Source organism: Podarcis bocagei, assembly GCF_964188305.1.
Source record: "Podarcis bocagei genome assembly, chromosome: 10".
NCBI classification, from domain to species: Eukaryota; Metazoa; Chordata; class Lepidosauria; order Squamata; family Lacertidae; genus Podarcis; species Podarcis bocagei.
In genome coordinates, this window is record NC_138135.1 from 24,704,760 (window position 1) to 24,730,440 (window position 25,681).

A 25,681-nucleotide genomic window follows, 5' to 3' on the forward strand; every position below is an offset into this window, starting at 1 on the left:
CGCGCTCTTGTTTCATTGCAAACCACCGCAAGGTGCCTCGTAGGAAGCAATTTGTAAGTGAAATACATAACGGCACTGAAAAGACGCATGCATGGAGGCTGGATGCTACTGTTTAGGCCACCAGGTGCTTAAGCTTGGAAGCTGTGCTGCACCAGGAGCCATGTGGGAGGGTGCTGTTTCACTCAGGTCCTGCCTTTTTGGCTTCCCGTAGGCATCTGGTTGCTCCCTGTGAGAACAGCAGGTTCTTCCTGTGTTCTTATAGGAAAGGAATCATGTGACCACCAAAGAGCCAGAACTGGCAAGAGGGACCCTCAGGTGCCACTGATGCAAAACTGATAGCGTTGGCTTGTAAATGGAGGGTTGTTCTCTGGTTACCCTTTGTGACTCGCTTTTCTGCTTGCCTTACAGACATCAGCTGGAGATGCCAGGGCATTACTCTCACCTGGAGGCATTTTATGATGACAAGAAAGGGGTCCTCCCTGCTGGCACTCTTGTTTCCCAGCAAACCGTTCACTGGCTGCCTTCCATCCACAGATACATGTACCCAGAAATGAAGGTGAGAAATAGGCTGCGGTTATTGATCTTCGCATGAAGGCAGAGCGTGCCAATGATCCACACTGGTCAGATGCCACGAAGTAGCTTCAACTAGTGGCCTCTTGCATTCTGTGACAGTAGGGCATGAAACTTAATTTTTGCAAATTTATTCAGTGAGGGGCCTTAAAAATGCTTTTGGATGTTAGTAATTCAAAGCTGATATTATGTTTGTGACTGGGCACATTTAGCTTGATAAGTCTTATGTTTGTTGAAGAAGCACATAAACTGCTTTTGGAAAACCAAATAATTTTAGTTTTGCCTTATGAAGATGTCATGTACTGCTAAATAAATAATAATAATAATAATAATAATAATAATAATAATAATAATAATAATAATAATAATTAATATATACAACTGTAAGTACTTGGCAATCATCTTTTAATGAATTCTCTGCAATTTTGCACATATTTTACTTACCAAGCAAAACCAAATTATATTAATTTAAGGTTAAAACTTTTTAGCAGCTCTCATTTTGGAATTTGGAAAGTTGGGAAATTCAGTGCACTCTATCACCCAGTTTATTGCTCTAATGCACAACGAGGAGTAGAGCAGGTGTTCTACAGAAAAGTGTTTTTGTTTGTTTGTTTATTCCATTTTTATCCACCTCCATCTCCTCCTCCAAAGAGTTCAGGGCAACGTACATGAATCTTCCCCACCTTCCGCAATGTACCCTCACAACCTTGTGTGTTAGGATAAGCTGAGAGAGAGGGTGTTGGCCCAAGGTTGCAAAGTGAGCTGTGTGGTTCATTGCTTCTGTTTGCCTGAAAGGATAGAAGTTTCTGGGCATTCGAAGCTCCAGGGTACTTCTCCTCCCCTTTCTCAGATGTATTGTTTGTTTTTAGCAGTCATCACCTCAGCAGCAAAAATGGGAGCCATCTTGTTTCTGTTTCATTCCTAACTCCCTGCCCCGTTTTTTAATCTGGCTGCAGATCACGCACCCTGCAGGCTGTATGTCTCAGTTCATTAAGTTCTTTGGCGAGCAGATCCTGACTCTCTGGAAGTTCGCCTTGCTTCGGAAACGCATTTTGATATTTTCCCCGCCTCCTGTCGGGGTGGTCTGCTATAGAGGTACGTAGAAAATGGGAGATGTGGTCCGTGTTATCAAATCACGCACGGTGAAAGTTTCTCCCCTCTGCTGTTTGTTTGTTTGAAATGTTTCTTTCTAAACGCCCTGTACCAACAGATTCCAAAGTGGCGTATGAAACTGTGAATAAAACGTAATCCACACAATATATTGCTGCTGGTTTGAGACAGCAAACACAAAACAACAAAATGCAGCGAGAGAAAAGAAATGCCTGCAGCCAGAGCAAAACAGGGCAGCATTTCAAACAATCTGAACGCTAATGCGCAGGTTGTCACATCTGACAAACTATTCACCCCTCTGGTTTCAGATAGTACATGGTAGGCCAGGAGACAAATTTCCATGACCTTCTAGAGGCTATGCTGGCTCATTTACCCAGAGCAAAAGCCTCCAGAGAGGCTAGTTTGGTCAGAACAGAGTATATAATTCCAAAGTTAACAATAAATACATTACTACAGTGGTGCCTCGCAAGACGAAATTAATCCGTTCCGCGAGTCTCTTCGTCTTGCGGTTTTTTCGTCTTGCGAAGCACGGCTATTAGCGGCTTAGCGGCTATTAACAGCTTAGCAGCTATTAACGGCTTAGCGGCTTTAAGAAAAAGGAAACAAACTCGCAAGAACTCGCAAGACATTTCGTCTTGCGAAGCAAGCCCATAGGGAAATTCGTCTTGCGGAATGACTCAAAAAACGGAAAACTCTTTCGTCTTGCGCGTTTTTCGTCTTGCGAGGCATTCGTCTTGCGAGGTACCACTGTACTGATAAATGAGCTGCCACGGCTGCTAGAGGGCCATGAAAAATTGTGTCCTGAGCTTTTTAGATTTATGTACTCATGTGCAATCTGAAACCATTGGTTGCCCGGTGTGAATTTTTTTCCAGCTCTCCTGACCCTAGTTAGGGCTTTTTTAACGTTTTACAGTGCAACCCTTTGCCTACTTAGCAGTAAGTAGCATGGAGTTCAGTGGGACTTACTGCCAGGTAAGTGGGTATAAGATTGCTGCCTTATTGTGACACCTCTTGGTTGAGTTTTGGGCATAATGGCCAGGGGGGAAGGAAGCACATGTTCTGTGCTCCATAGGTGAGAAAGTAGAGCTGTTCATTCATCATATAAATCTTAGCTGAGTCCTTGATCTTAGTTGGTACGCTGCGTCTTGTGGAAAGGATCTTCTTACTGATAACTCATAAATTGTTTCATAAAAAGAACTATCCTGTTTTTAAAACCAACACATTTTTAAAAACATAATAATAAAAGATTTGATGATAAGACAAAAATAACATTTGGATTTTTTGTGTGCCTGTTTGCTCATGAGGGCAACTGTTTCAGAAACGATGAGTGCCTCCACATGGCTCTGTTTACAGACTTGGCGCTGCTTGTGCATGCAAGGTTTGCATCCACACAACATTGTACTCATCAAAATGCCATCATGGGGACACGGGTGGTGCTGTGGGTTAAACCACAGAGCCTAGGACTTGCTGATCAGAAGGTTGGCGGTTCGAATCCCTGCGATGGGGTGAGCTCCCGTTGCTTGGTCCCTGCTCCTGCCCACCTAGCAGTTCAAAAGCACATCAAAGTGCAAGTAGATAAATAGGTACTGCTCCGGTGGGAAAGTAAACGGTGTTTCCGTGTGCTGCTCTGGTTTGCCAGAAGCAGCTTAGTCCTGCTGGCCACATGACCCGGAAGCTGTACGCTGGCTCCCTCGGTCAGTAAAGCGAGATGAGCACCGCAACCCCAGAGTCGTCCGCGACTGGACCTAACGGTCAGGGGTCCCTTTACCTTTATATGTGTGTGTGTGTGTGTATACATACATACACACACCCCCCCCCCAAGTTTTAATCCAGATGTACAGTTTCTGCCAAAAATCCAGTAGGTTACAAATAAATAAAAAGGAAATAGTGAATCTGCATTAAAGGCAAGGGAGCAGGGATATGGGGTAGCATTTTGATGAAGACAATGCCATGTAGACTGAAGACCATGCCTTCTCTCTGCCCTTGTCTGCAGTTTATTGCTGCTGCTGCCTTGCCAATGTCTCCTTGCCTGGAATCGGTGGGACTGTTCCCGAGTCCAAGCCTTTCTTCTACGTCAACGTGGCTGACATAGAAATGCTGGAGACGGAAGTGTCGTATGTGGCCTGTAAGTATGAAGCCTCCCATGCGGGGGGGGGGGGGACAGTCCTCCAGGCCCCTCTAGCCTAGCCCTCAGTACTCTTCCTGAGGCCACGCCCCTTCCTGGCCCTGCTCTGCACTCTCCGCTACCGCTTTGCCTGGCTGGAACAGGCACCTTAACTGTGACACTGAGTCTTGCTTGCCTGGATGAATGATGGAAAGAAGAGTGTGCATGCATAGGACCCTCTGGCTTTTGAGCACTTGAAAGGCAGCCTGCTGTACAACAGTAGTAAGACCCACACCAATTGTTCCACCCACTTTTCCTTCTGGCTCTGCCAACCATTGGAATGTGGCCTCCAGAAGATTTCCCATGATGCAGTGCAGCTGAGGCTGAAAAAGGTTCCTCACACCTTTTCTATAGGCACATGTTTGCTTGCTTTGTCACCCCGAGATTCTGCAGCTCTGCTTGTGCAAGGGTTTGGGCTGAAGTCAGGAAGAAACTGTTACATACAGTATTATTATTATTATTATTAATAATAATAATTAATAATTAATGGTATATTCTTCATCCGTAGATCTCAGGGCAGTACACAACATAAAAATACACAATTAAAAATACAAAATACGTAATAAAAATAAGAACAACAGCAAACCAAGAATCCCCCCTCCCACAACACAGTTAAAATTGGATGTCAATCAGCCCAAAGGCTTGGTTGAAGAGGAATGTTTTCGCCTGGCACCTAAAGGTGTACAGTGGTACCTTGGCTTAAGAACGTAATTCGTTCTGGAGGTCCGTTCTTAACCTGAAACTGTTCTTAACCTGAGGTACCATTTTAGCTAATGGGGCCTCCCGTCTCCACCGCACAATTTCTGTTCTCATCCTGAAGCAAAGTTCTTAACCTGAGGTACTATTTCTGGGTTAGTGGAGTCTGTAACCTGAAGCGTCTGTAACCTGAAGCGTCTGTAACCCGAGGTACCACTGTATAATGAAGGTTCCAGCCGAACCTCCCGGGGGGAGCATTCCAACAACGGGGAGCCACTGCAGAGAAGGCCTGTTCTCGTGTTGCTACCCTCCAGCCCCCTCGTGGAGCCTTGCCTTAACAGTGGGTACCTAAGGAATCATGGGCAGCATTTTCTAGGACTGTTCTGTTTCATTGTGTGTGTAGGAGGCTGCATGTGGGGATGCTTTGTGGCAGAGTGGCATACAAATAAACTGATGGTTATGAATTCTGATTTCACTAACAGCCCAACCCGTTCTCTTCCTCTGTTTCCGGCAGGCACAACAGAGAAAATCTTTGAGGAGAAGCGGGATCTCTATGACGTCTACGTGGATAACCAGAATGTGAAGACCCACCATGAGCATCTGCAGCCGCTCCTGAAAATTAACAGCGCCGACAAAGAAAAGTACCGGAGGCTTAATGATCAGAGGTAGCAGCAGCAGCAGCTTTCCCTGGTGGATTCTCCCCATATCTTGAGTGTGGGGGCATTGTTTCCCGATTATTCCCCACTTCTGAGCACTTCATCTGGACTCCAGAGGATATGTGTGGCCTTGGAGGCCTCTGAGATGACTGGTCTTAAGACCAGGAGCGTGAAAATTAATTATTAAAAAAAAACACACCAGGTGTCAAAATTAAATAGTGTGCTTTTCTGAACTTAGACTTCCTTAGCTGTAGACTTCCACCAAATACTCATCTGTTTGCTGTAGTTCAGTGATGGAGAACCTTCATCAGCTTGAGGGCCAAATTTCCTCATGCACAACCTTCAGGGTAATGCAGGTAATGGGCTAGAGGTAAAAGTGGGTGGAGCCACAGGTGTGACTCTTATCTCGATACAGTAAAAGCTAGAGATACCCACACTCGTATCTCCATCCTCCACCCAGAGAAGAATACTCAAGGAGGGTCCAGAGGAGGGTCACTGAGGGGTGTAGCCTGGGGATAGGCGGTGTGGTCCTGGAAGAGTCCTGAACACCAGGCAGAGAGGCATTTTGCACCCAGGCCTAAGGTCCCCCACTTCTGCTGTGTGGCCTTGGTCATCTTGGGGCAAGTTGGAATACAGGGAAAGAGATGGTTGGTCCCCTAAATATACAAGGCTCTCAAGCTCTTCAGATCTTTGTAGATCAATGGCATCACTTGGAATTGCCTTTGGAAGTCTCTAGAGGAGTCATTCGAGAGGCAGCAGTTTTGATGTGACAGTCGTGTTTCTCTGTCATTCAGACAGATGCTGATGTACTCCCAGGAAGTGGACGGAGACTGCAGTTCTTGTGAAGAGGACCTTTTTATCCTGTGAGTTGTTCATGTGGGATTCTTCAGAGCAGGGGTGGGCAGTGGCTTGGCTGGCACGGGATTTACTGGTAGTGATACATGGGAGATTTGTGGCAGATCACCAATAGTTTGGGGCTGCCAGTTGTTTAGCAATAGTGGCAACAAAAGGGCAGCAGCACCCAGTTTTCCCCAAGCCATACTGTTTTTTTGTGGGTGGAAGGACTGTAAGGTCTATTGAATTCTGGAACTCAAAACAAAATTCCGAGGCTCAAAATCCTCTCGTTCTGTTTTTGCAGTACATTCCTGTTGGTGGTTCTGGCAGTCCTAGTAAAAAATAGAGCCTGAAGGTCTGCATATCCCTACTTTTTTCATTTTTTTCATTATTTTTTTAAAAGTAAGATTTTATTAAAACTTTTCCTAATACATTGCAATAAAATACCCCACAAATCTAAACCAAAACAAAGAGAAAAGAAGGCTAGTGTAGTATATCAAAGAGGGGATCTGCTTTGGGCTTCACACCTCTCCATTTTGCATTATCTCTGAAGGTTCTTCATGGAGCAGAACAACCGGATATTCCAGACACTGATGGAGGTGTCAGCCAGCCAGGACAAGACCTTGACAGCTGACCACGCCCGAGGAATGGGCTTGGACCCCCAAGGCGACCGTAGCTTCCTCATGGACCTACTGGAAGTCTATGGCATTGATGTCATGCTGGTCATTGATAACCCTTGTTGTACATAAAGCGGAGAGCGGCGGCGGCAGAGCAGGAGACGGAGAACACAACAAGTGCGAGAGGACGGCAGCCACTTGTTGCCAAGACTACTGGAAGCACCAGGGCAGACTTGCGGGAACTCACCACAGCTTGAATCGTGAAGGATTGCCTTTTATTTATGAGAACCCTCTACAGAAAGTGTTATTTATATTCACACACACACACTTACACACTTTTAACCATTGCTCTTGGAGATAACTTAAGTTGTGGCTTCTCTCTTCCAGGACAGACTGCGCAGTCATACTGCCCCTCATTGTGTTCTGTAAAACTGATAGTCTGCTTCCTCCCTTCCCTTCCTCCCTGCCTGCTCTTAAACAACCCAGCACATGCAGTTGTAAGAGCCTAAATTTGGGTGGGTGGGGAAAGCACTTTACTCTCTTGGGGACCAATGTGATTTTTTTAAAAAAATATAACACTGCTTTGAGCCTTCGTGATTTGCGTAGTTGACCTCCCCCATCAGATTTCCTTTGTGTTCTCTCATAGCGTGCACAGTCCTATCCCAGTGGTCCTCCAGGTGTTGCCTGATTCTCATCCTCCATCGCTCCCTGACCATTGGGCCATTGCCGGCTGCAGTCCAGCCTTACCTGGAGGGCCCCAGCCAATGAGCCGCTTTATGCAAAAGATACTTGAATTCTAACTGTATGTTGTGAATCGTGGTCAACCTTAAAAGGGTTAGGCTTTCGTTGGGACAGGTTTTAGGGGGTCAACATTTTCTCCCGTGTCCAGTCATTCAAAAGGAAAAGTCCTTCCCTTCCCTTGACTGAATGATAGGAACGATCTGTTGTTACTGCTTTTTTGACTAGCTTTGTTTAGAAGATCCCACTTGCGAGGAATATCCTCTTGCTAGTGCCTGCTGAGTCACGGCATTTGCCTCCTTGTTCAAAGGGAAGGTCCAACACCAAGTGACCCCTCTCTCTGACCCCGCCCTCTGCAAGCCAGAGCAGCCGGCTATGGCATTCGTACAGAGCCCCTGGTTGTCTCACGGACTGTTGACCCATACACCACTAATCCGCTGCCACCAACCAGGTCCTCCCTGGTAAATCACTTAGTCTCAGTTGGGTTCTCAAGTTAACAATGAAGATTGTAATTTATTGCAAACACACATAAACTTTAAATGCGTTCAAAACACTGTTACCCTTTACCCTTTTAGTCTTATTTTATCCTATCTCTAACTCTTCTACCTCCCCTCACACAAGAACTGTCTCTCTATTTCCATCTGTCTTCCAACTGCTTTTTCCCAACTGTCTAAACCTCTGGCTAAGCCTTTTAAAAACAGGTAGGCTCCGCCCCTCTGGCTTTTCTATTGGTCTACCTATTAACCCTTTCTCTCCCCCTGTACAGACATTTCCAAAAGAACGGGCAAACGCCACACTGACCTTGTCCCTTGCTCTCAGATGTGCTTTGCAGAATCTGCCGGCACAGTCTGCATCTTTAGCAGTGCACATCTCAGCCTTAGTCTGGATTATGTCTGCTTGACTTTGCTCCCCGTTTGCTTTTAAAATATTATTTAATTTCCTGTCTATCTTGATATATGTACATTCTCCTCGTGCCACAGCTTGGGAGGTTGCGCTTCCTGCAGGAAGCAATTTGTGTGCTTTCTTTCGCAGGGATTAACCATACCTGAGTCCCATCTGCATTGTGAAGGTCCTCCATGAATCTTAACCGGGAGCGTTGGTGGTGTGATTTTATACTGAAGAGTTAGTTGAAAGCAGTGAGGGCTGGCGGTAAATATCTCCCGGCAGTTCTGCTGCGCTACAGTGAGGGGCTTGGCTGTATCTTTGAGGAGAAGTAGATAATAGTGTCCTCATTGCACACTGACTCAGGGCTTCGCCTGCAGAGAGAACTGGACTTGTGTATGGCAGCTAGTTGGCTGCCCTCACTCCCAATGCAGTACGTGAGTGTGGAACTTCTCAGAGCCGCAAGTTTGCATTGTTCAACACAGACTTTTGGGCTTAGAATTTAGTTTGACTTGTGCCAGGGCTCACACGCAGTAACTTGCGCTGATTCAGGATCTGTCGCTTTTTGGCTTATTTGTACTTCACTTTCTCTTCCTGCCATCAAGGGCAGCCACAGCTCTGCATGTAAACACTGCAGAGAGCTTAGCTCACGGTGTCCTCTCGACGTTGCCAGACTACAACTCCCAGCAGACTCAGCCAGCATGGCGAGGGATGATGAGAGTTGTAGTTCCACCAACACCTGGAGCTACATCCATGTTGGCTTAGCCCATTTCTTCAGCTGGTAGCTGACGGCTGGTTTGACCTCATTGCTTTGAACCTCTGATCATATGCTAGGGATATAGGCAACCGTGGGTGCTGCACCCAATTTTTGAGATGCAGCCATAGCTTTTTAGCCACCATGCACATGAGGATAGCAGGATGGCTGAGGGACATGACAAAAGAACCACCCTTTTGAAACTGGCTGCTCATGTCTATTGGAGATTAACTATTGGAGTCCAGCTATTTTTGGACTTCAGCTCCCAACGGCTCCAGCCAGCATGGCCAATGATCAAGGATCATGAGAGTTGTAGCCTAGCAACATCTGGAGAGCTTTGAGTTCCCCGTTCCAGGTTTGGAGAGCACTTTGCTGGGCAGTGGGTGGAACAGGCCAAGACAATGCTGCTATCCCCGAAGCCCTTGCTATAAACAGAAAACGCAGCCAGAGTTAATTGTTAACCAGTGTTTTCATGCTGCCTCCACAGACTCTTGAGACTTAACTTGAGCTCTGTTGCTATCACTGAATAATTTCAGCTCTTCTGCCTGGAAAGTCGCTATTCGCAGGTGGCAGAAAAAGCTAGATTTAACTAGAGGAAGAAATATACAGTACATTTGAGCCATCCCCGGTTCCTATTTCTTTGGCCTTTGTTGTTTAGTCATTTAGTCGTGTCCGACTCTTTGTGACCCCATGGACCAGAGCACGCCAGGCACTCCTGTCTTCCACTGCCTCCCACAGTTTGGTCCAACTCATGTTCGTAGCTTTGAGAACACTGTCCAACCATCTCGTCTCTGTCGTCCCCTTCTCCTTGTGCCCTCCACCTTTCCCAACATCAGGGTCTTTTCCAGGGAGTCTTCTCTTCTCATGAGGTGGCCAAAGTATTGGAGCCTCAGCTTCAGGATCTGTCCTTCAAGTGAGCACTCAGGGCTGATTTCCTTCAGAATGGAGAGGTTTGATCTTCTTGCAGTCCATGGGACTCTCAAGAGTCTACTCCAGCACCATAATTCAAAAAAAGTCATAGCTTATACTGTTTCAACCACTATCTTTTCAAGTATTCTCTGTGCTTCCTTGGTTTTTAGACCTTCTCTTGGACTTTTAGTGTTCTGCACTCTTTGTGTGGAATACTTAATGGAGTTTATTATTATTATTATTATTATTATTATTATTGACAACACATCCCATATATTATGACTAGGGTGGATGCAATGGAAGAATCCTTTTGTGAGCCGCAATAGTGATGGCATTCATCTTTTTCTGTAGAGAAGACACATTCCTTCTACGTTTTAACCCATGTATGCAGAATCTTTAGCCCTCCAGATGTTGTTGAACTACATCATCCTTGGCTGGCGCTGATGGGAGTTGGAGTCCCAATAATATTTGGAGGGCAGCAGATTCCCTGCCTCTGTCTTAACCCTTTCCTCCTACCTCTTATTTAGCTGTTTTGTAGGGTGGAGTCTTCCTGCGTTGGGGCTTAAGTACCGGTAACTTATTTTACATAGTGAAAGATAATAATTGCTCAGCATGTGACTCCAAGCCGCCAGTTTCTCCATTCGCTCCCCTTGATATCCTTTGTGGTGGTCCTGATTCGTGCACAAACCAAGCCTTTGAATTTGGGGTCTTTGCCTAAGTTTTGCTTCTTTTCCCAAACCGCTAAGCTGCAGCAGGACAGTGACTGATAGAACATTATGTTTGTAGCTAAGTATGTAGATCCAGAGTCAGGCTCAATAGTTTGTGCATGGAAAGGAGAAGGGGCAGCAGAGCTCAGCTGTCCACTCCAGAAATTCTATTTTATATGTGTATGGGGTTCATAAATCTGTTCACTTGCTGTGTACCTCTAGAACACAACGTACCTACCACAGGTTAAACTTTTTGGTCACCTAGTCTGAAACGCAGAAAAAGCCTTTCATGCCTGTTTACGGCCATGCTAGGAAAAACCCTCACTGCTTAATTTGTGCATGGCAGCAGGCTGCTTTCTAAAGACACAGGAACAAGACCAGGAAAATAAAAGAAACACTGGCAATTTGAAGGAGCAGGAACTGTTAATGAAGTCCTACACACTACTTACAGGACTCCCTTCCCTTGTTCATTTGTTTTGCTGTCAAATGGTGGGTGTTTAAAGAGAACCTTTCCTATCTTAACGGAGCAATCCTGGGGAAGGTATTTTTTGGGGGGAGGGGGGATTCTTCATAGGGGGGAAAAGATCACCAGTTCCCAAGCTCTGCTGCTGTGGGTCAGCTAGGGTGGGAGAGGGAAATAGCTTTCTCTCTAAAAGATCTGTTGCCCTGGTTTTCAAATCCAAAACTCTCTGCAGCTTCCAATTTGCAAAATAAATAAATAAACCACAGCCTCCCCCACTTAGGCAGGAGGAAGGCAATTAATTCTTCTACCACTTTCTTCCCAGGCAACAGAATTAAGATTATTGTTCACAGCAGGAAACGCATTGAAGCAGGAACAGAGTGGATTCTTAAAAGGAAAATGCAGAGGAAAAACATGCAAGACAGGGTCAGAATATTGACCCAGGACCTTACTTGGAAAGATCTTTGTTGCTTCTTTCTGTGCTAGGTGTAGAGAGAACGCTGCATCCCTCCACCACCAACCCTGCTCACTTTGCTGCACGCCACACCTTGTCACGTAATGGCTATCAGGCTAGTGCTTAAATGCAAGGCTGGATATTCCACTTCCCCAGCTCCTATTTTGTATCTGGATCAGGTTTGTGCATCTCAGGGGCTCCTGGAAACCTGAAGTCTGCCCAGGGTTGCTGTAAATTGCACAGTTAAAATAGCCTCTTTGCTTGTTTTGCATAATTTAGTTTGCTTTTGCTAGGCAGGGGCAAAGAGGCATGTGCAGCACAGTTGCCCTGCCTGCTGGCCAGCCTGTGTTATTTCCTTCCACCTTGACTTCTGAAATTTCATCAAGCTGTGCTCACAGCCTGTCTTTGTAACTTTCAGGGCTAGAAAACCCTATAAAACATGACTCCTGATTTCCTAAAAACATCATTTTAAGGCCCATTTGCCCCACCATAACTGGGTAATCCAGCCAGATTTCCTCTTGTAATATTATTATTATTAAAAATTATTATTATTATTAAAAATAATAAATGCCCTTTACAGGAGGCTGTAGAAGCTTCAAGAGAAGAGTACCAATGTGACTTTTTACATCAGAAACAAACTGTGCAAACTAGCTGTTTGGGAGGAAACATGCTGAGCTATAGAAATGTTTAAAAACCTGTCCTCCCGAACTCTTATCTGTCTTTCTCCTTTCTGCACTAGGGTGTGGGAGAAGCAGGAAAAACAGCAACCTGCTAGTTCTCTTTCCTCCCATATGCATAATAAGATTTTGCTCCTGAAAAAGAGTGTAGGTGCCCTGCAATATGCTTATCTTAGCAATCGAAGTTCCTCTTACTTCTGACCCCCACAACCAGTTGCTCCCCTGGCATAGAGAGACACCGTGCAATAAACTTCACACACCCGAAGACAGCATATGGGGATTGCAATGGTAGTATTCCATACCCAGCTGCAGAGCTCCCTCTGGCAGTGGGACGGGTGACCCTTCTTCCAATCTGGTTTCTGAGGCAGCTTTAGCCTTTGTGCTTGATCAGCTGATCATAGCACCAACTTGGCTTAAATTCTTTTTCTCAATGAGGAGCCTTGCTTTGGCCCTTTGAAAACTCCCCTATACGAGATCAGTATCGTCTTTTATATATATATATGTATTTTTGTTGTTTCAAAATTGAGTGCCTGGCACAGGAAAGTGGTGAAGCCACTGGTTCTACTTTGCAGTGGTGCACGGATCGTTGTAAATAGGAGATATAAGTGGGAGCTGCAACAAAACATTGCAGCGCGAAGTGCTGTTCAGGGTTCCAGCAAGTCTGCCATGCCCTTTCCAGGATACTCCCCCCCCCTTCCCCACCCACCATTCAATGTGCACTGAGCATGCTCAGTCCTCATTGGGCTGTTTGGGGATTCCTGTTTTCCCCACCATTGCTTTTTCCTCTACAGATTTTCTGTGCACTTCTGCACAGTATATACTTGGGGTTCCCCCCAAAGCCTGCTGTTACCTGCCTTTCATTTGTGGTTGTGCCATTTAAGGCTAGGCACTGAAGAGAAAAAAAACGAGTTTCCCATTAGTATGTGTTTGGCAAATGAGCGATGCTCCCTCTGCTGTACAGGCTGAAAAGTGCAGTTTGCTATGCAGATGCCATTGAGAGGCAAGTTGCTGTTTATGTGTACGACATACAGTGCATACTGCCTCACCTATGAGATCGCTCCTTGTTTTCTAGGTATTTTCCCAGCAGTAAGAAGCAGGCAGTGAGCCACTTGTTTATAAAACACGGCACCTATTTTTAAACCTGTGTGTCTTGTGTGCCTAGAGGGGATATCACCATGGCACTGAACTATACTCTGCTCCTCCTTTTCCGTAACAAATATCTGTCACAGCCAGCTTGTCTCGACACTCCATGGCGATTATGGTGCACTCTTCGAAACAAGCACAGCCCATCTCACTGGGCAGTTCACATAGGGCATACAATGCAGTGGCAGCTGAATTTGTGAACTAACATTGCTTGGCATGACATTGAGCACTATGAAAGCTTGGGTCTGTGATGGCTCCTGTGTGCAAGTCAGTGGGATGAGCGGGAACCTACGAACCAAGGCAAAACTCCTTCTGTAAGTGATGGCTGTTGCGAAAAAGTGCCGCTTGCTTTGTTGTAGAGCAGGTTGTGTGGAACTTTTGGCCCTCTAGGCGTTTGTTTATTTATTCCAACACAGTGGTGTACGGGAATCCCAATACGATCAGACTAAAAATGAAGGAAAGCTGTAAAACGTCACTGAACCACAGCTCCCACCAGCCCTAGCAAGCACCATGGATGACAGGAGTCTATATTTCAGCACCATCTGGCGGGACAAAGGATCCCCCACTCCTGCAATAGAGTTCCAAAAGCTTATTGTGGGGTATACTGTAAATACATAGCATCCTCAACCCAGCTGTTTTCATAAGAGAAATTGGGAATCGGCCATCACAGTGGGCCACCACTGCAAGACCACCAAGCAATATACAGAACTGTGACTGGTTCACCTGATACTTTAAAAAAGTGTGCTTCTTTCAAGTAGGATCACGGCAGGAGCCCCGTGGGAGAGGGTTAAACTACATGTGGAAGAGAGAAATGGTTCTCTAATTGAAATCACCCCTACCTGCAAGGTTGCTAATGGTCTCACTGGGAGAAGAGCAAAGTATGAGCTGTTACCTGACTTTTCTCCTAGAAGGACTAATAGCTCAGGGAGAGATCTTGAGTAAAGGGGGATAAACCTCTCCTCCAGAACTGTTGCCTGAATCCAATGTTGGCTCATCAGTAGTTGTGAAAGTTTAAGAACAAACACCTGAGCACAGCAGGCGTTCCAGTCCCAATTCTCCCACATGTGGTTTGGCCACAAATCTGCTTGCGATACTTCCCCACTTGATACTGGAAGTATTTCTGGTAAAAGGGTGGATTGACTGAAACCCCTCCTGGTAGTGTCAGTGAGAGGTCATTCCTCCTCTCTTCTCCTAGGTAAGAAATCTGTAGGGTGTTGTGATTTAAAGCAGTATCCCTCAGCAGCCGAGTTTAGTGTACAACTACCAATTTGATGTGGCCACAAAGGCAGCACAGACTGTGATAATTCTAATATCTCTGATGAAGCGTGAATCTGATTTGATCGGCAGCTAGCCTCTCCTCACTAAGCTGTGACCACGCACCTTCCTTTAGCGGTGTCAATTGTACCAGTAGCTTTCTTCATTTTCCCGCAAGAAGGAAAGCACGAAGTTTGTGGATTGCCACTGCTTATGTGGAGCCCTAGAGGGACTCATGTACATACTATAATGGACTTTTTTTACTCTATTAAAGTTCACTTTTAACACATACAGCCTTTTGTGCCTGCCAATTATTCTGAAAGTGCTTTATGGGACATCTGTAATGAGATACTTCTAATATAGAGATATGTTTTGAGGCTTTTTATGTTAGTAATGGGAGAACATGAATGTATTTTGTCTTGGGAATCAGTGACATGGCCAAGCCCTTCTTGGCCAGGGAGCTGGTGATAATTTCCTTACAAATGTGATTGAGGGGTTCAAGGCTCCCACCCCATACCAGGGACCAGCATAGAGCTTGTGGCACACAGTGAATATTTCTGGAACACACTATAATTCTGGTCATCTCACTTCAAAAAGCTAGAAAAGGGCAACTAAAATGATCAATGGGGTGGAGTATCGCTCCTAAATAAGGAAAGGTTACAGCTTTGTTGCTGTTTTTTAGTTTACAGAATATATGAGTAAGAGGAGTTATAATAGACGTGTATAGTGTGAAGAAAGATACAGAAGTGTTTTTCTCCCTCATGATTGAAGCTGGATGCTGGAAGATTCAGGACAGACCAAAGGAAAGTAGTTCGCACATGGGTTTAAACTATGGCAATAGCTCCCACAAGATGCAGCGAATGCCATCAAGTTGGGTTAGAGTTCTCTGTGGAGGAATGATACTTTCAACAGTTATTCGCCATGAGGTCTGTGTTCTACCTGCATTATTGAAGGCATCTTAATTTTATATTTAATAGCAGGCGTGGAAACCACCTCTGCTATAAGCTGGAGAGCTGCTACTCATTGTAACTTGCCATAATAGCACCTTGGCCATAGGCAATGCACACTCATTTCAGATGCATCTTTCCATCACTACGGCTTCTCTCTAAGAAAAGTGCATAGTCAACTTGGATTGTGTGCATTTTAAGTATTCAGACTAACCCCCCCTCCCCCACACACTTCATTTCCTTTGTTAAGTGTGTCACCTCCTTGGGAAAAAAAGATGTGCATAATGCCAAACACCCGAAACAGCGCTTCTGCTGAAAATAGCAATTCTGAGAGTAGGGGAAAGCCATTCTTCCCTTAAGAAATGGCCAAATGAGACCCAAATAAATATGTATGGATTTCTACCCTAACACTTCCAAGGCAGGGAATTTAGAACTCTGAGATCCAGCTACTTGCACACAAAGCACTGGTCAGTCTGCAAAAAAAAACAGTCTTTCATTGTACTGGAGGAAAGGCATGCAAATTTTCCAGCTGCAGTTCTTTAAACTTAACCAATTTAACCCCCTTTTCAGAGACCCTTTCCATATGCGTCTTCTTTGGCACCTGACATGCCTGCAGGCCTTATCAGATGCAAACGCCAGCCTGCCAACCAGGAGCCAGAGAGCATCGTTTTGAAGTTCACACGGTTGGCTGGCGGCAGCAGCCTTCGCTAGGATGCGCCTTGAAGCATTTGCTCTTTTTTCCTGGCATCACAGAAAAAACGGAGTTTCCTGGGCAGCAGCTTCACTTCCACTGGCATCGCTTCGTACTCCTCACTGTCCACAGCCAAGAAGCCTTCCGTATCCTGCAGAGAAAGCAGGAAAGATGAAAGAGACATGCTGACGAAGGCTAGGTCTGAGCAGCTGGGGCTCTTTTCCTCCATGGTCACATAGCCAGACATACCAGAAAGAGCTGGTGTTCATCCTAGTCAGGGCTCCACTTCAAGTTGTTCTCTTCTGAAACACTTCACTGAGAAAGCACTGTTTATTTATTTTCTAAAATGGCTGTTATCACAGTTCAAGGGCGCATTCCAGCCAGGTAAAGCTGTCAAGGCTATGCCCAGCAGAGGGGCATGGCCTAGGTGATGTCACATGACTGACATGAGGGCTGCCTGGCTGGAGGGTGAGAGGCTAAATGGATTAGGGAACAGTCCTGGTCCCCCATGGCTGAGATTTCTCACCCCTGCTTCAACTATCTGCCAGACATGGTTGAGCCTCTCACTTAAGACAGCCTGCAAACTACCTCACCCGCTTTCTGCCCGCTGACAATTCCAATTCCGTAAGCGTCAGGTCCAGCACAGGCAGAAGGCGTTTCTTCTATAGAGAAATTCATGCCTTCTCTTTATCTGTCAAATGCACCTCTCTGGCTACAGAGAAGATGTCCTGGTTCCACATTTCGGTACTTCCCAGTTTGCATAGCGACCACCCAAGGAGGCAGTTCCAGAAACTGCCACCTGAAAGTCTTCCCCCATTGGATCCCTGCTATTAATGGTGGGCCTCCCATCACCACCTCCTAGAAATAGGTTGGACAGATTACTTCTGCTTAACCTCCTCTTCCCATTCCACCCCCCTCCGACCCCCCTTGCTTTGTCCTAAGCTGCAGAACTGAAAGGTCCCTTTTCATCCATTAAAAGCTATTGTCAATTTTGGGATTCCAAACAACCTACCCATCAAATGTACAGCATGATTAGGGGGCAAAATCAATTTACAGGGTCTTGAATCTCCCCCTGCCCCCACTCCTTTTCTCTGTGTCCATCAAATGTGATTTTTAACTGGGGATTATGCTCGGACAGGTGGAATTTGCATCTTGGGAATTTCTATGAACCTGGCTTCCTACCCATAACTACAGGATTCTCTGAAAGCTGAAATATAGGCTGCTATTTTGGAAGGAACTGATTGCCCACAAAAACACTTCTCCTGTTGCCACACAGTTGCCCTGGGAATAGAAAGGAACATGAAACTGGCCTAACTGAATGTAAGAGACACAAGAGGAGGTGGGAATACAGCAAGGAAGACTGTCACATACTGATTTTTTTAAATTAGGAAGGACTGGTGAAGCTGGCTTTGGGGCATATCCCATCCCAACGAAGCAAGTTGGAATGTAATCAGTCTGCCTTCATACAACAGAAGGAAATTTGCCTAATTCTAGGTGGGGGACAGGATCCTTCCACTACCTGTAAGGAAAGAATGAGGAAAGCATAGCTTTACCCTATGTTTTATTTCTCACCTCTGGAAGCTGCAAGATACACCTGCTAGCCTGAAGGCACTGGCTTCCTTCTGGGCACAAGTGGGGGTTCTCCATCTTTTGGCTTCTGTGCAAAACAAAGGAAGAGAGCAACCAAGTCATCATTATAGCTATGCTTAAAGCACAAAGGGGCTGCAGAGAAGCCGGCAAGCAGATTGCCTTGCTAGCCCGGAAAGGCACTGGACGACACAACTTCCTTCTTCTGCTATAGCCAAACAAACTAAATGAAACATTTTAAGAGACCAATGAACTTGTGTGGCAGATGGAATTGATGGGGTAGCAGCAAGCCTCAACTAGGAAAAACCCTCCCCTTAAATGGGAATTGCGAGAAAAGCAATAGACATATCTGAAAAACAAGTTACAAGCAGCATTAATTGAACCACCTGCTTTGAGCACATTATCTACAGTGGAGGTAGGGAATTTTGGGCTCCACAGGCCAGATCTTTATTATTATTGTTATTATTAAACATCTTTATCGAAAGTTCAAAAAGTACATATGTGCATCAGACATGGTGAGGCACAAACAAATTGGGGGGGGGGGAGAAACAGAACCCATGCAGAAGGGAAAACAAAGGGGGGGGAGGGGGGAAGCCCCAAACTGTATATTTTACAAAGTTGCTATTGTACTTCACCAGAAGAGTCTGATACACACATGTCCCTGAATCAGGAAGTGGTTTGCATGGAGTCCTGCCAAACTGAGCAGGATTTAACATCCTGCTGTTTGGGCTGCCTGTTGCTATTCACTGCTAGGAACATGAATGCCCCATCAGGGTTTATCACACCCACACACCCATCAGATTACATCACAAGTGGGTGGGTGGGCATGCTTTGGGGAAACCCCTCGCAAGCCAGCTCGAGACCACCTGGTGAGCCAAGATTTGCCCGCAAGATGGAGACCCTGCCCCCTGATTTACAGCCCAGAGGAACTCCCGCAGGGTAATCCTCGCACAGCCCCAAAAAGAAGCCCAATCTCTGTTAAAGAAGAAAATACATTAAGATTAGACAAATCGGAAGAGAAAGCTATGGATCAAGTGCAGCAGTGAGGAACCATGGCTGATTCAGGGGCTCGCGAAGCCAACGGCCTTGTCAGGGAGCCTAAATTAAAATGGATTACAAATTCCTCGAGCTGCCTCATCCTTTTAATAGTAGGGACTGCAAACCTGAATAATTAATGCTTAGAAGTCAGTTCCATCAAGATCAATGCAACTTCCCTCCAAATCTATGCACCCAAGACTCAGAGTTCATCACCCTCAACCAGACTGCGAGGCGAAGGGATCCTCTCGTTTTACACACAAAGAAGAGAAGCGCAGGACAATGTTACTTGCTCAAAGCTACAAGCTCTTTGCTGTGCTCACTTTGAACCAAGGTTCAAGTCTAGTAAGGTGGGTCACTGCACCAGCTTGGATCGCCAGCTCCTTGAGTATAACCCCATGTGTGCATGCCAGGGTGAGGAATCAAGCTGGGGACCTATCAGAAGCAGACCTGCTTTAGTTTCAGAGAGGTGGCTGCATCATGAGCCTTTGGACAATGCCCTGTCTACTAGGTCATTGTGGCAACACCACACCATGTCCTGACAGTGCATACTGGGGTTTAGGATTCAAAGGAAGGATATGGATAGAAGCCTTCCCTCTTATTCATCCTCTTCACTGACTTAACAGTGTTCCCATCTGCTGTCCTTGTCTCGAGACTCTCCTAGTTTTTAGATATGCTTCTATGGTTTGCATTTTTATTGTTCAATTGCTTTGGGATGTTTTACGGAAAACCATTCACAAATGAAATAAATAGCGACAACAACAATATAGGAAGTCGCCATGAGTCAACTCTGGAGCAATATGAAGAGATTCAAGGAAACGGGGAAATGATTTGCAGCCTTGTAGTGGTCATGGAAACTATAAATTAGAGACTGTGATTTGCCACCAAGAACTATTCCTTTGGTGCCCTTGCTGACTGAAGCTGACACACAGCTGGGATCATTAGAAAGGTTTATTTATGCCAGGGGCACCAATTAGTTTTGTCTCCGCTCTAGATTTTAAGTCCATTCTCTCCAGTTTTGCCCTTAATGCACCTTACTATACAAACTACCAACTAGCCCCAAAAGCACATTGATAAATATATTTTATGATAGCAATAAGGCATATCATTACAGGTTCTCTAGGACTCACCCTCTTTTAATGTATTCTCCTTTACTGATCGAATCTGGTTCAATGCAAATATTCATGAAGTCTTCTGTGCGCTAAAAGAAATGTTCAGAAATGGATGCGTTAAAACTAACAGCCACAGCATCTCATGTAAGCCCCACCATCTGCCTCTGAATGAATTCAGTAGCTTCTCCCATTCTCTGGGGGAAAACAGTATTTGGGAGCCAGGAGAATTCAAAGCAAAGAGTTACCTTTGTGAGCCATAGAAGGGCACTGCCAGGTCAAAAACTAGACAGAATGTGCATTAACATATTCTCATATTCTCTCTCTCTCTCTCTCACTCACACACACACACACACACAGCTGCAATCTCCTACTCACTTACCTGAATGCAAGTCCCACTGAACTAAGTAGAGCTTACTCCTGAGTAGACATTTACAGTCTTGCAGTGCCAGGGCAACAAACTCACGTCTGCAGTTGAAGCAGAGTGGTTCTTTGTAGAAGGAATAAAAATTAACCTCCAAACCTCCTCTTTTACATAATAGCACACAGAGTGACATCTTCTTACATCTTCATCCTTGAAGTTAAGGATTCTCAGATTGGCAAGTTCAGGTTCTGAACTTATTGTGGTGGCCTTGCAAGCAGGTTAGTAGGCAGGGTGGTACAGGTAAACCTATAGCTGAGTGCCCAGAGCTCAGAATGCACTCAGGAATTCCACCCAACCACAACGTCCTAAATAAAAAAGCAGTGCTCCGAGCCCAGAAGAGTCTCTTAGCAGCCCAGCTAGCTGCATCCTCGCTCCTTTGATCTACTACACACATACTGCCTAGCTGGCATTTCATTTAAAAACTGGGCATATCGGTAATTATCCTTCAATCTGTGGAGGGATGTTCAATTTAGCTCCTAGGTACTTGCTGTTATTCAGCACAAGGCATCTCAGTCTTTGCTCAGTAAAAAAATGGTACAGGGAAGACGTAAACAATAATCCTTACGCCTCTTGCTTTCAGGCTTATGTTGTGTGCTAAAGTCCTACAAGGGCGGTGCTGAACATACAAATAAATACAAGTCAAAAACTGAAAAGCTTGCGTAAACTATGCAAAGCAAGCACCCTTGAATGGTGCGCCTCAACTTGCATAATTATTTACCAGCCTTGCAAAATTATTCTATTTTTGTTAGTCATGAAGAAAAGATAAGAACTGCATGGGGCCCTGGAGCCCAGCTAGCTTCCTGATCATGAGAAATTGTTACCTCCTTTGGCTTCAGAGATCCAGCAGGCTTTGTCTACACACTTTCAAGTCTATTTGTGAAGCAGTAAGGTCTAGGTGGTTTGTGACTCCTTAAAAGCAGAAAATCTCAAGAAATGGAATTCTGCACTAAACATTCCATGCTCCAAAGGACTTACTGCACAGGAAATGACACACACATTTTATGTGCAAAATGGCCACAGGTACTCATAAAGTACAAAATGCATGTGTGTGTATATGCTTCTCTCTCTCTCTTTTTGGCACGGCCCATTTTAAGAAGCGCACACACGGCCCACAGGGTGTGGGACTTAGAAAGAGGCACAGCAAAACAGACGCACACATCTCAGGTTGCCACCATTTCGAATTCAGACCCGATATATTAGGCCTAAGCAGGCTGTTATCCCCTCAAGTTACAAAGCAACTACTTTTGTGAAAATGAAGGAAAGCTTAGCATTTTTTAATTTATTTCTCTACTCTTACTTTCAAGTCAAGATGTCTGTTCTGAGTAGTGACAGAGAATTCAATAGCGGACAGCTGCATTTCTCTCCAGGCCTCCGGGGTCACCTCCGTGGGGATTTCTGAAGTCCGAGAGGAAAGACACCATTAAACAGAAAGTTAGATAAGCGCTGTTGTATTAAGATCAGCAGAGGCCCAGATCCTTCTATTTCTTGTTACTTCACAAGGCCTTGTTCCATCTATATTTAATGCCGGCGGCTCAAAGGAACAACAGCCGCAGAAAAGGAAGAAAGAAGTTCAAAGTTCACACAACAAAAAGAAAGCAACTCGCTGGCTTAATTGGAAAAGGTGACAGATCTCTCAAGGCCCTTCTGCAGGGCCACAGCAGGGAGAAAGGATTCTTCTAATGAACAGCTTTAATATAACTATCCATCTGAGAGAGAATGACTGACCGCTTACCTTTGGGGACAGGTGTCCAATAATGTGCCAGTCTCTTGTAAAGCCTGATGTATAAAGGAGGTCTAAGGGTCTTCTGCTCCGGCTCCTCAGGAGGCCTTGGAGTTGGGTCCAAATAGGAAAGGGAGGCTAGATGCTTCTGAGGCCACTCCTTGGAATTTCCAGAAAGAAAAAGCAAAATAACCATTTCTACAGGGATATGCGAGAGCTAGACTGACCATTCATTCAGCAGCAGGCAGACTTGGAATTATGGTTGCCACCAAACAGCCACAAGGCAGAAGAGGCAATCTAGGGGCTGCTTAACCCACCTGCTGCTTTCTCCTCCAGCCATTCTACTAGCCCATTTCCCTGTGATGAGGTGAACAAGTGTTTCTGTCAGTTGAGGGGGACGGGGTGGCTGGGGAAAGTGTGTGTGAGGAAAGAACTCTACTTCCCCCAAAGAAGGTTACAGTCCTGCCACAGAGAAGAAATTCTGGTCTAGCTGATCTAAATTGTGTCTTGCAAAGGCTGCACTCGACTGTCACACTAAACTGTGGTTTAACGTTATGTGGATGAGCTGCAGCAAGACAGAGTGAACTGTTGCACTCTTCCCTCCCATGTAGTCAGGAGGAGGCCTTCTGAAGAGATTAACATCATGTTGAATAAACCCTGGCTTGTCCTGTTGAACCAACCAGGAATCCTGGTAAGGTTCAAAACAAGCCAAACCATTGTTATGAAGCTGCTTTATTTAATTTGTTCAAGAGTTCAAATCAACTCTGTTTCATTTGAACAGAGTTTGTTCAAAAACAGAATTCCTGGTTTATATAAAACAAATCACTCAGAAAGGTGGGGGGGGGGAGAGGTGAGACTGACGCTTTTGTTTGGGCTCACTGCAGCTTGTCCACATACCACTAAACCATGGTTTAGTATTACGTGCAAACTCAGACAGTACATGTGTTATGATGTGTCAGGGCATTTCACAGGAGAGTTATATGTTTATTATCTGCTAAGGAATCCAAAAAAGGGTGTGAACAGGGGGGAAATGCAGCTACTTTAATGTATGTCAAATCCTTCAGTACCTGAGAACTAGAGCAATTAACCTTTTTGCTCATTTTGTGACAGAAGGTAGGCTGAATGTAAGAGGCAGATTATCAACAGTCCTGTGGGCTCTATTTATAGGCACCACTTACGTCAATTGAATAAATCTCAGGGTGAATCATTAGCATAACAAAAACCATGAGAAAGGACTGCACTAGAGGAAGGCAGCCGAGCAACCTCAGCTGCATGAGAGGCTGTTTACCCTTCCATAATGCAGTTAATATTCCGTAGTAATTTCTAGCATTGCAGTATTATTTCAGCTGCATTCCACTAGCAGATTTTTTAAAAGCCAATTGTCTCTGACACCCTTTTCTGGCAAAATATGAATAACCAAAGCTTGGTCGGTTTTGAGCTACGTTAAAAAAAAGTCAACACTGCCTTAAATATGACCTGTAAGCACTCCAAACTACATTATATGCCACATACAGTAAGATCACACGAAGTTGCCTCACACAGAGTCAGACCCTCTAGCTCACAGCTGTCTGGGTGTGACTCTCCAGCAAATTCTTTTGTTTTGGACTAAACCTGGGGACTTGATGCACTCAAAAATGTGATCCACCACTGTGTGCATCACAGATCTTCCCACCATGATAGCCTTGTGTGACCCATATTGAAATCCCTTTACCTTCAATGTATTAAAGAAGTGGGCTGCTTTGATTTTCAGAGGCCCAAGATACCAGTACCTAGAAGAGAATAAAATGAACCCAAAAAGCAAAATAAAACTGGGGGCACGGGGAAAGCAGTCCTCTTTTCCAATGCAGTATCTACGAAAGCTGTTTCTTACAACCTAATCTTTGGACATTAGATGCCCAAGCAATGTGCAGCAAAGTATAGCTGGCACCTGGTTGTGTGCTAATGTACTCAGTGGGCTTCTCTAGATGACCTGTTTCTTCAGCATTCATCCTGTTTTGCTTATGCAAAGAGGTCAGACTATGTCTGGTATTTACTCAGCACTTGTTCCGATTTGTTCTACTGAGGATTCATCCCCGTTTGCTTGTGGGGTATTTCCTCATCTTCCTGTTAGTCATTTGTTCATCCCACACTTTCCCTGTCACTTTCCTCACTGCAAACAGTCATTGGTTTTTTTAAATAGAAAAGTGGATTGATTGCACAAAGCACTTTAATCCATTTTAATTGCACAAATGTAAATTTCTGGTATGTGCTTCAATCTGTTGCGAAAAATAGTGACAGTTTAGAGGCATCCCATGTCTTTCTCTGGAACCTGGTCCAGGGATTCAGAGGCAATCAGCAGCTATCTTAACACTTCACAGCCTGATCTGGTCCCAGTGGGCTCCTTGCTTGCATATTGTTGGAGATAGTGGAAAAACTGTCTAGAAGTACAAGATTGGAGAAACTGTCTGGAAGTACAAGATAGGGGCAAAGAGAAAACAAAGCAATAGTGGTCAACATACTTGCTGACTTTTGCTCCCGCATCTCTGTAAGACCCCCATCTTAAACCAGTTACAGCAAAGACGGGCTGGTCTTTGTTCCCCTATAAAGGAAAAACAAACGATCACTAACAAAAGTCAAATGTTATAAATTGCAGTAATCTGTGGTGATCTTGCCAACAATGGATCAGTGGTCCGAGAACAAAAATACCAACCCCTATATTCCAGCAACACATAAAAGAAAGGAATTGCAAATTAATTCCTCAATGTAGAGTGCTTGTTGTTTTAGCCACGAGTCATTTAATTTTGTGGCTATCAGAAGACTAAAGCAAGAATGACGAGTAGTTATCATTTAAATGAAAGGGAAATCTTCACAAGATGATGGTGATGATTAATCTGAATTTCTATCCCTTCATTGCTCTCAAGGAAGCCCAGGGCAGCAAACAACAAAGCGGTAAAAACAGCGCAATTAAAAACAAAACACATTTCACACATTTAAAAACAATTAAGAACATAAAAAATTAGAAAGGCTTAAAAACATTATAGGAGCAAATCCCCCTCTTCTCCTTCCCAGATGCCTTCATACATAGCTCAGTTGATAGAGCATAAGGCTCTCAATGTCAGGGCCACGGGTTCAAGTCCCTGCCCTGCACTAGGTGCACTGTTCTTTAAAGAATAATTTTATATTGTTGCATGCTCTTTAAAAACAAAATGGGGGTCAGAAAAGCACATGGCAAAAGACAGATGAAGAAAAATATCCCTCCCAGAAAGAGGAGGACCTAAGAAAAAAGATGGCTACCTTAATCTGCAAAACATCAAGTGGAACAGTCTCTCCTTTCAGTATGGACAATGTGGCGTCAGTAATATGCCTGAAGAAGAAGTCAAGAGGAAGACGTTATTCAGTAGCAGAGGGCATGCTTCCCTTGCAGATCATCCTAGGCTTGAGCTCAGGTATCTCCCTTTAAAAGGACCCTAGATGGCACCAGAGCTGAAGAGGACCTCCCCCCACAAGGTCCTTTGCTGCCAGTCAGAGTTGACAGCATTTGGGTGAGAGGAACAATCAGCCTGA

The 25,681-nt window shown here is 44.9% G+C and overlaps 2 protein-coding genes across 4 annotated transcripts in view; one reads left to right on the plus strand and one right to left on the minus strand.

Annotated features, from left to right (window-relative positions):
• DENND11 (DENN domain containing 11) overlaps positions 1–14,914 on the plus strand; it is a 30,466-nt gene extending 15,552 nt beyond the window's left edge. Inside the window, exons 4-10 of the mRNA XM_081212074.1 lie at positions 409–556; positions 1,527–1,665; positions 3,674–3,805; positions 5,055–5,205; positions 5,991–6,059; positions 6,584–9,670; positions 10,037–14,914. Of these exons, the coding sequence (XP_081068200.1) occupies positions 409–556; positions 1,527–1,665; positions 3,674–3,805; positions 5,055–5,205; positions 5,991–6,059; positions 6,584–6,779 (835 nt within the window). The 3' untranslated portion in view covers positions 6,780–9,670; positions 10,037–14,914. The remainder of the gene's footprint in view (positions 1–408; positions 557–1,526; positions 1,666–3,673; positions 3,806–5,054; positions 5,206–5,990; positions 6,060–6,583; positions 9,671–10,036) is intronic.
• Positions 14,915–15,289: 375 nt separating this feature from the next.
• The window catches only part of AGK (acylglycerol kinase), a 40,135-nt gene continuing 29,743 nt past the window's right edge, over positions 15,290–25,681 (minus strand). For all 3 annotated transcript variants that reach the window (XM_081212060.1, XM_081212061.1, XM_081212062.1), the window contains 8 exons: positions 25,412–25,481; positions 24,637–24,716; positions 23,850–23,907; positions 22,151–22,298; positions 21,716–21,813; positions 20,016–20,086; positions 17,836–17,920; positions 15,290–16,414 (listed from right to left, as the gene is read on the minus strand). In XM_081212060.1, the coding sequence (XP_081068186.1) occupies positions 16,280–16,414; positions 17,836–17,920; positions 20,016–20,086; positions 21,716–21,813; positions 22,151–22,298; positions 23,850–23,907; positions 24,637–24,716; positions 25,412–25,481 (745 nt within the window). In that variant the 3' untranslated portion in view covers positions 15,290–16,279. The remainder of the gene's footprint in view (positions 16,415–17,835; positions 17,921–20,015; positions 20,087–21,715; positions 21,814–22,150; positions 22,299–23,849; positions 23,908–24,636; positions 24,717–25,411; positions 25,482–25,681) is intronic.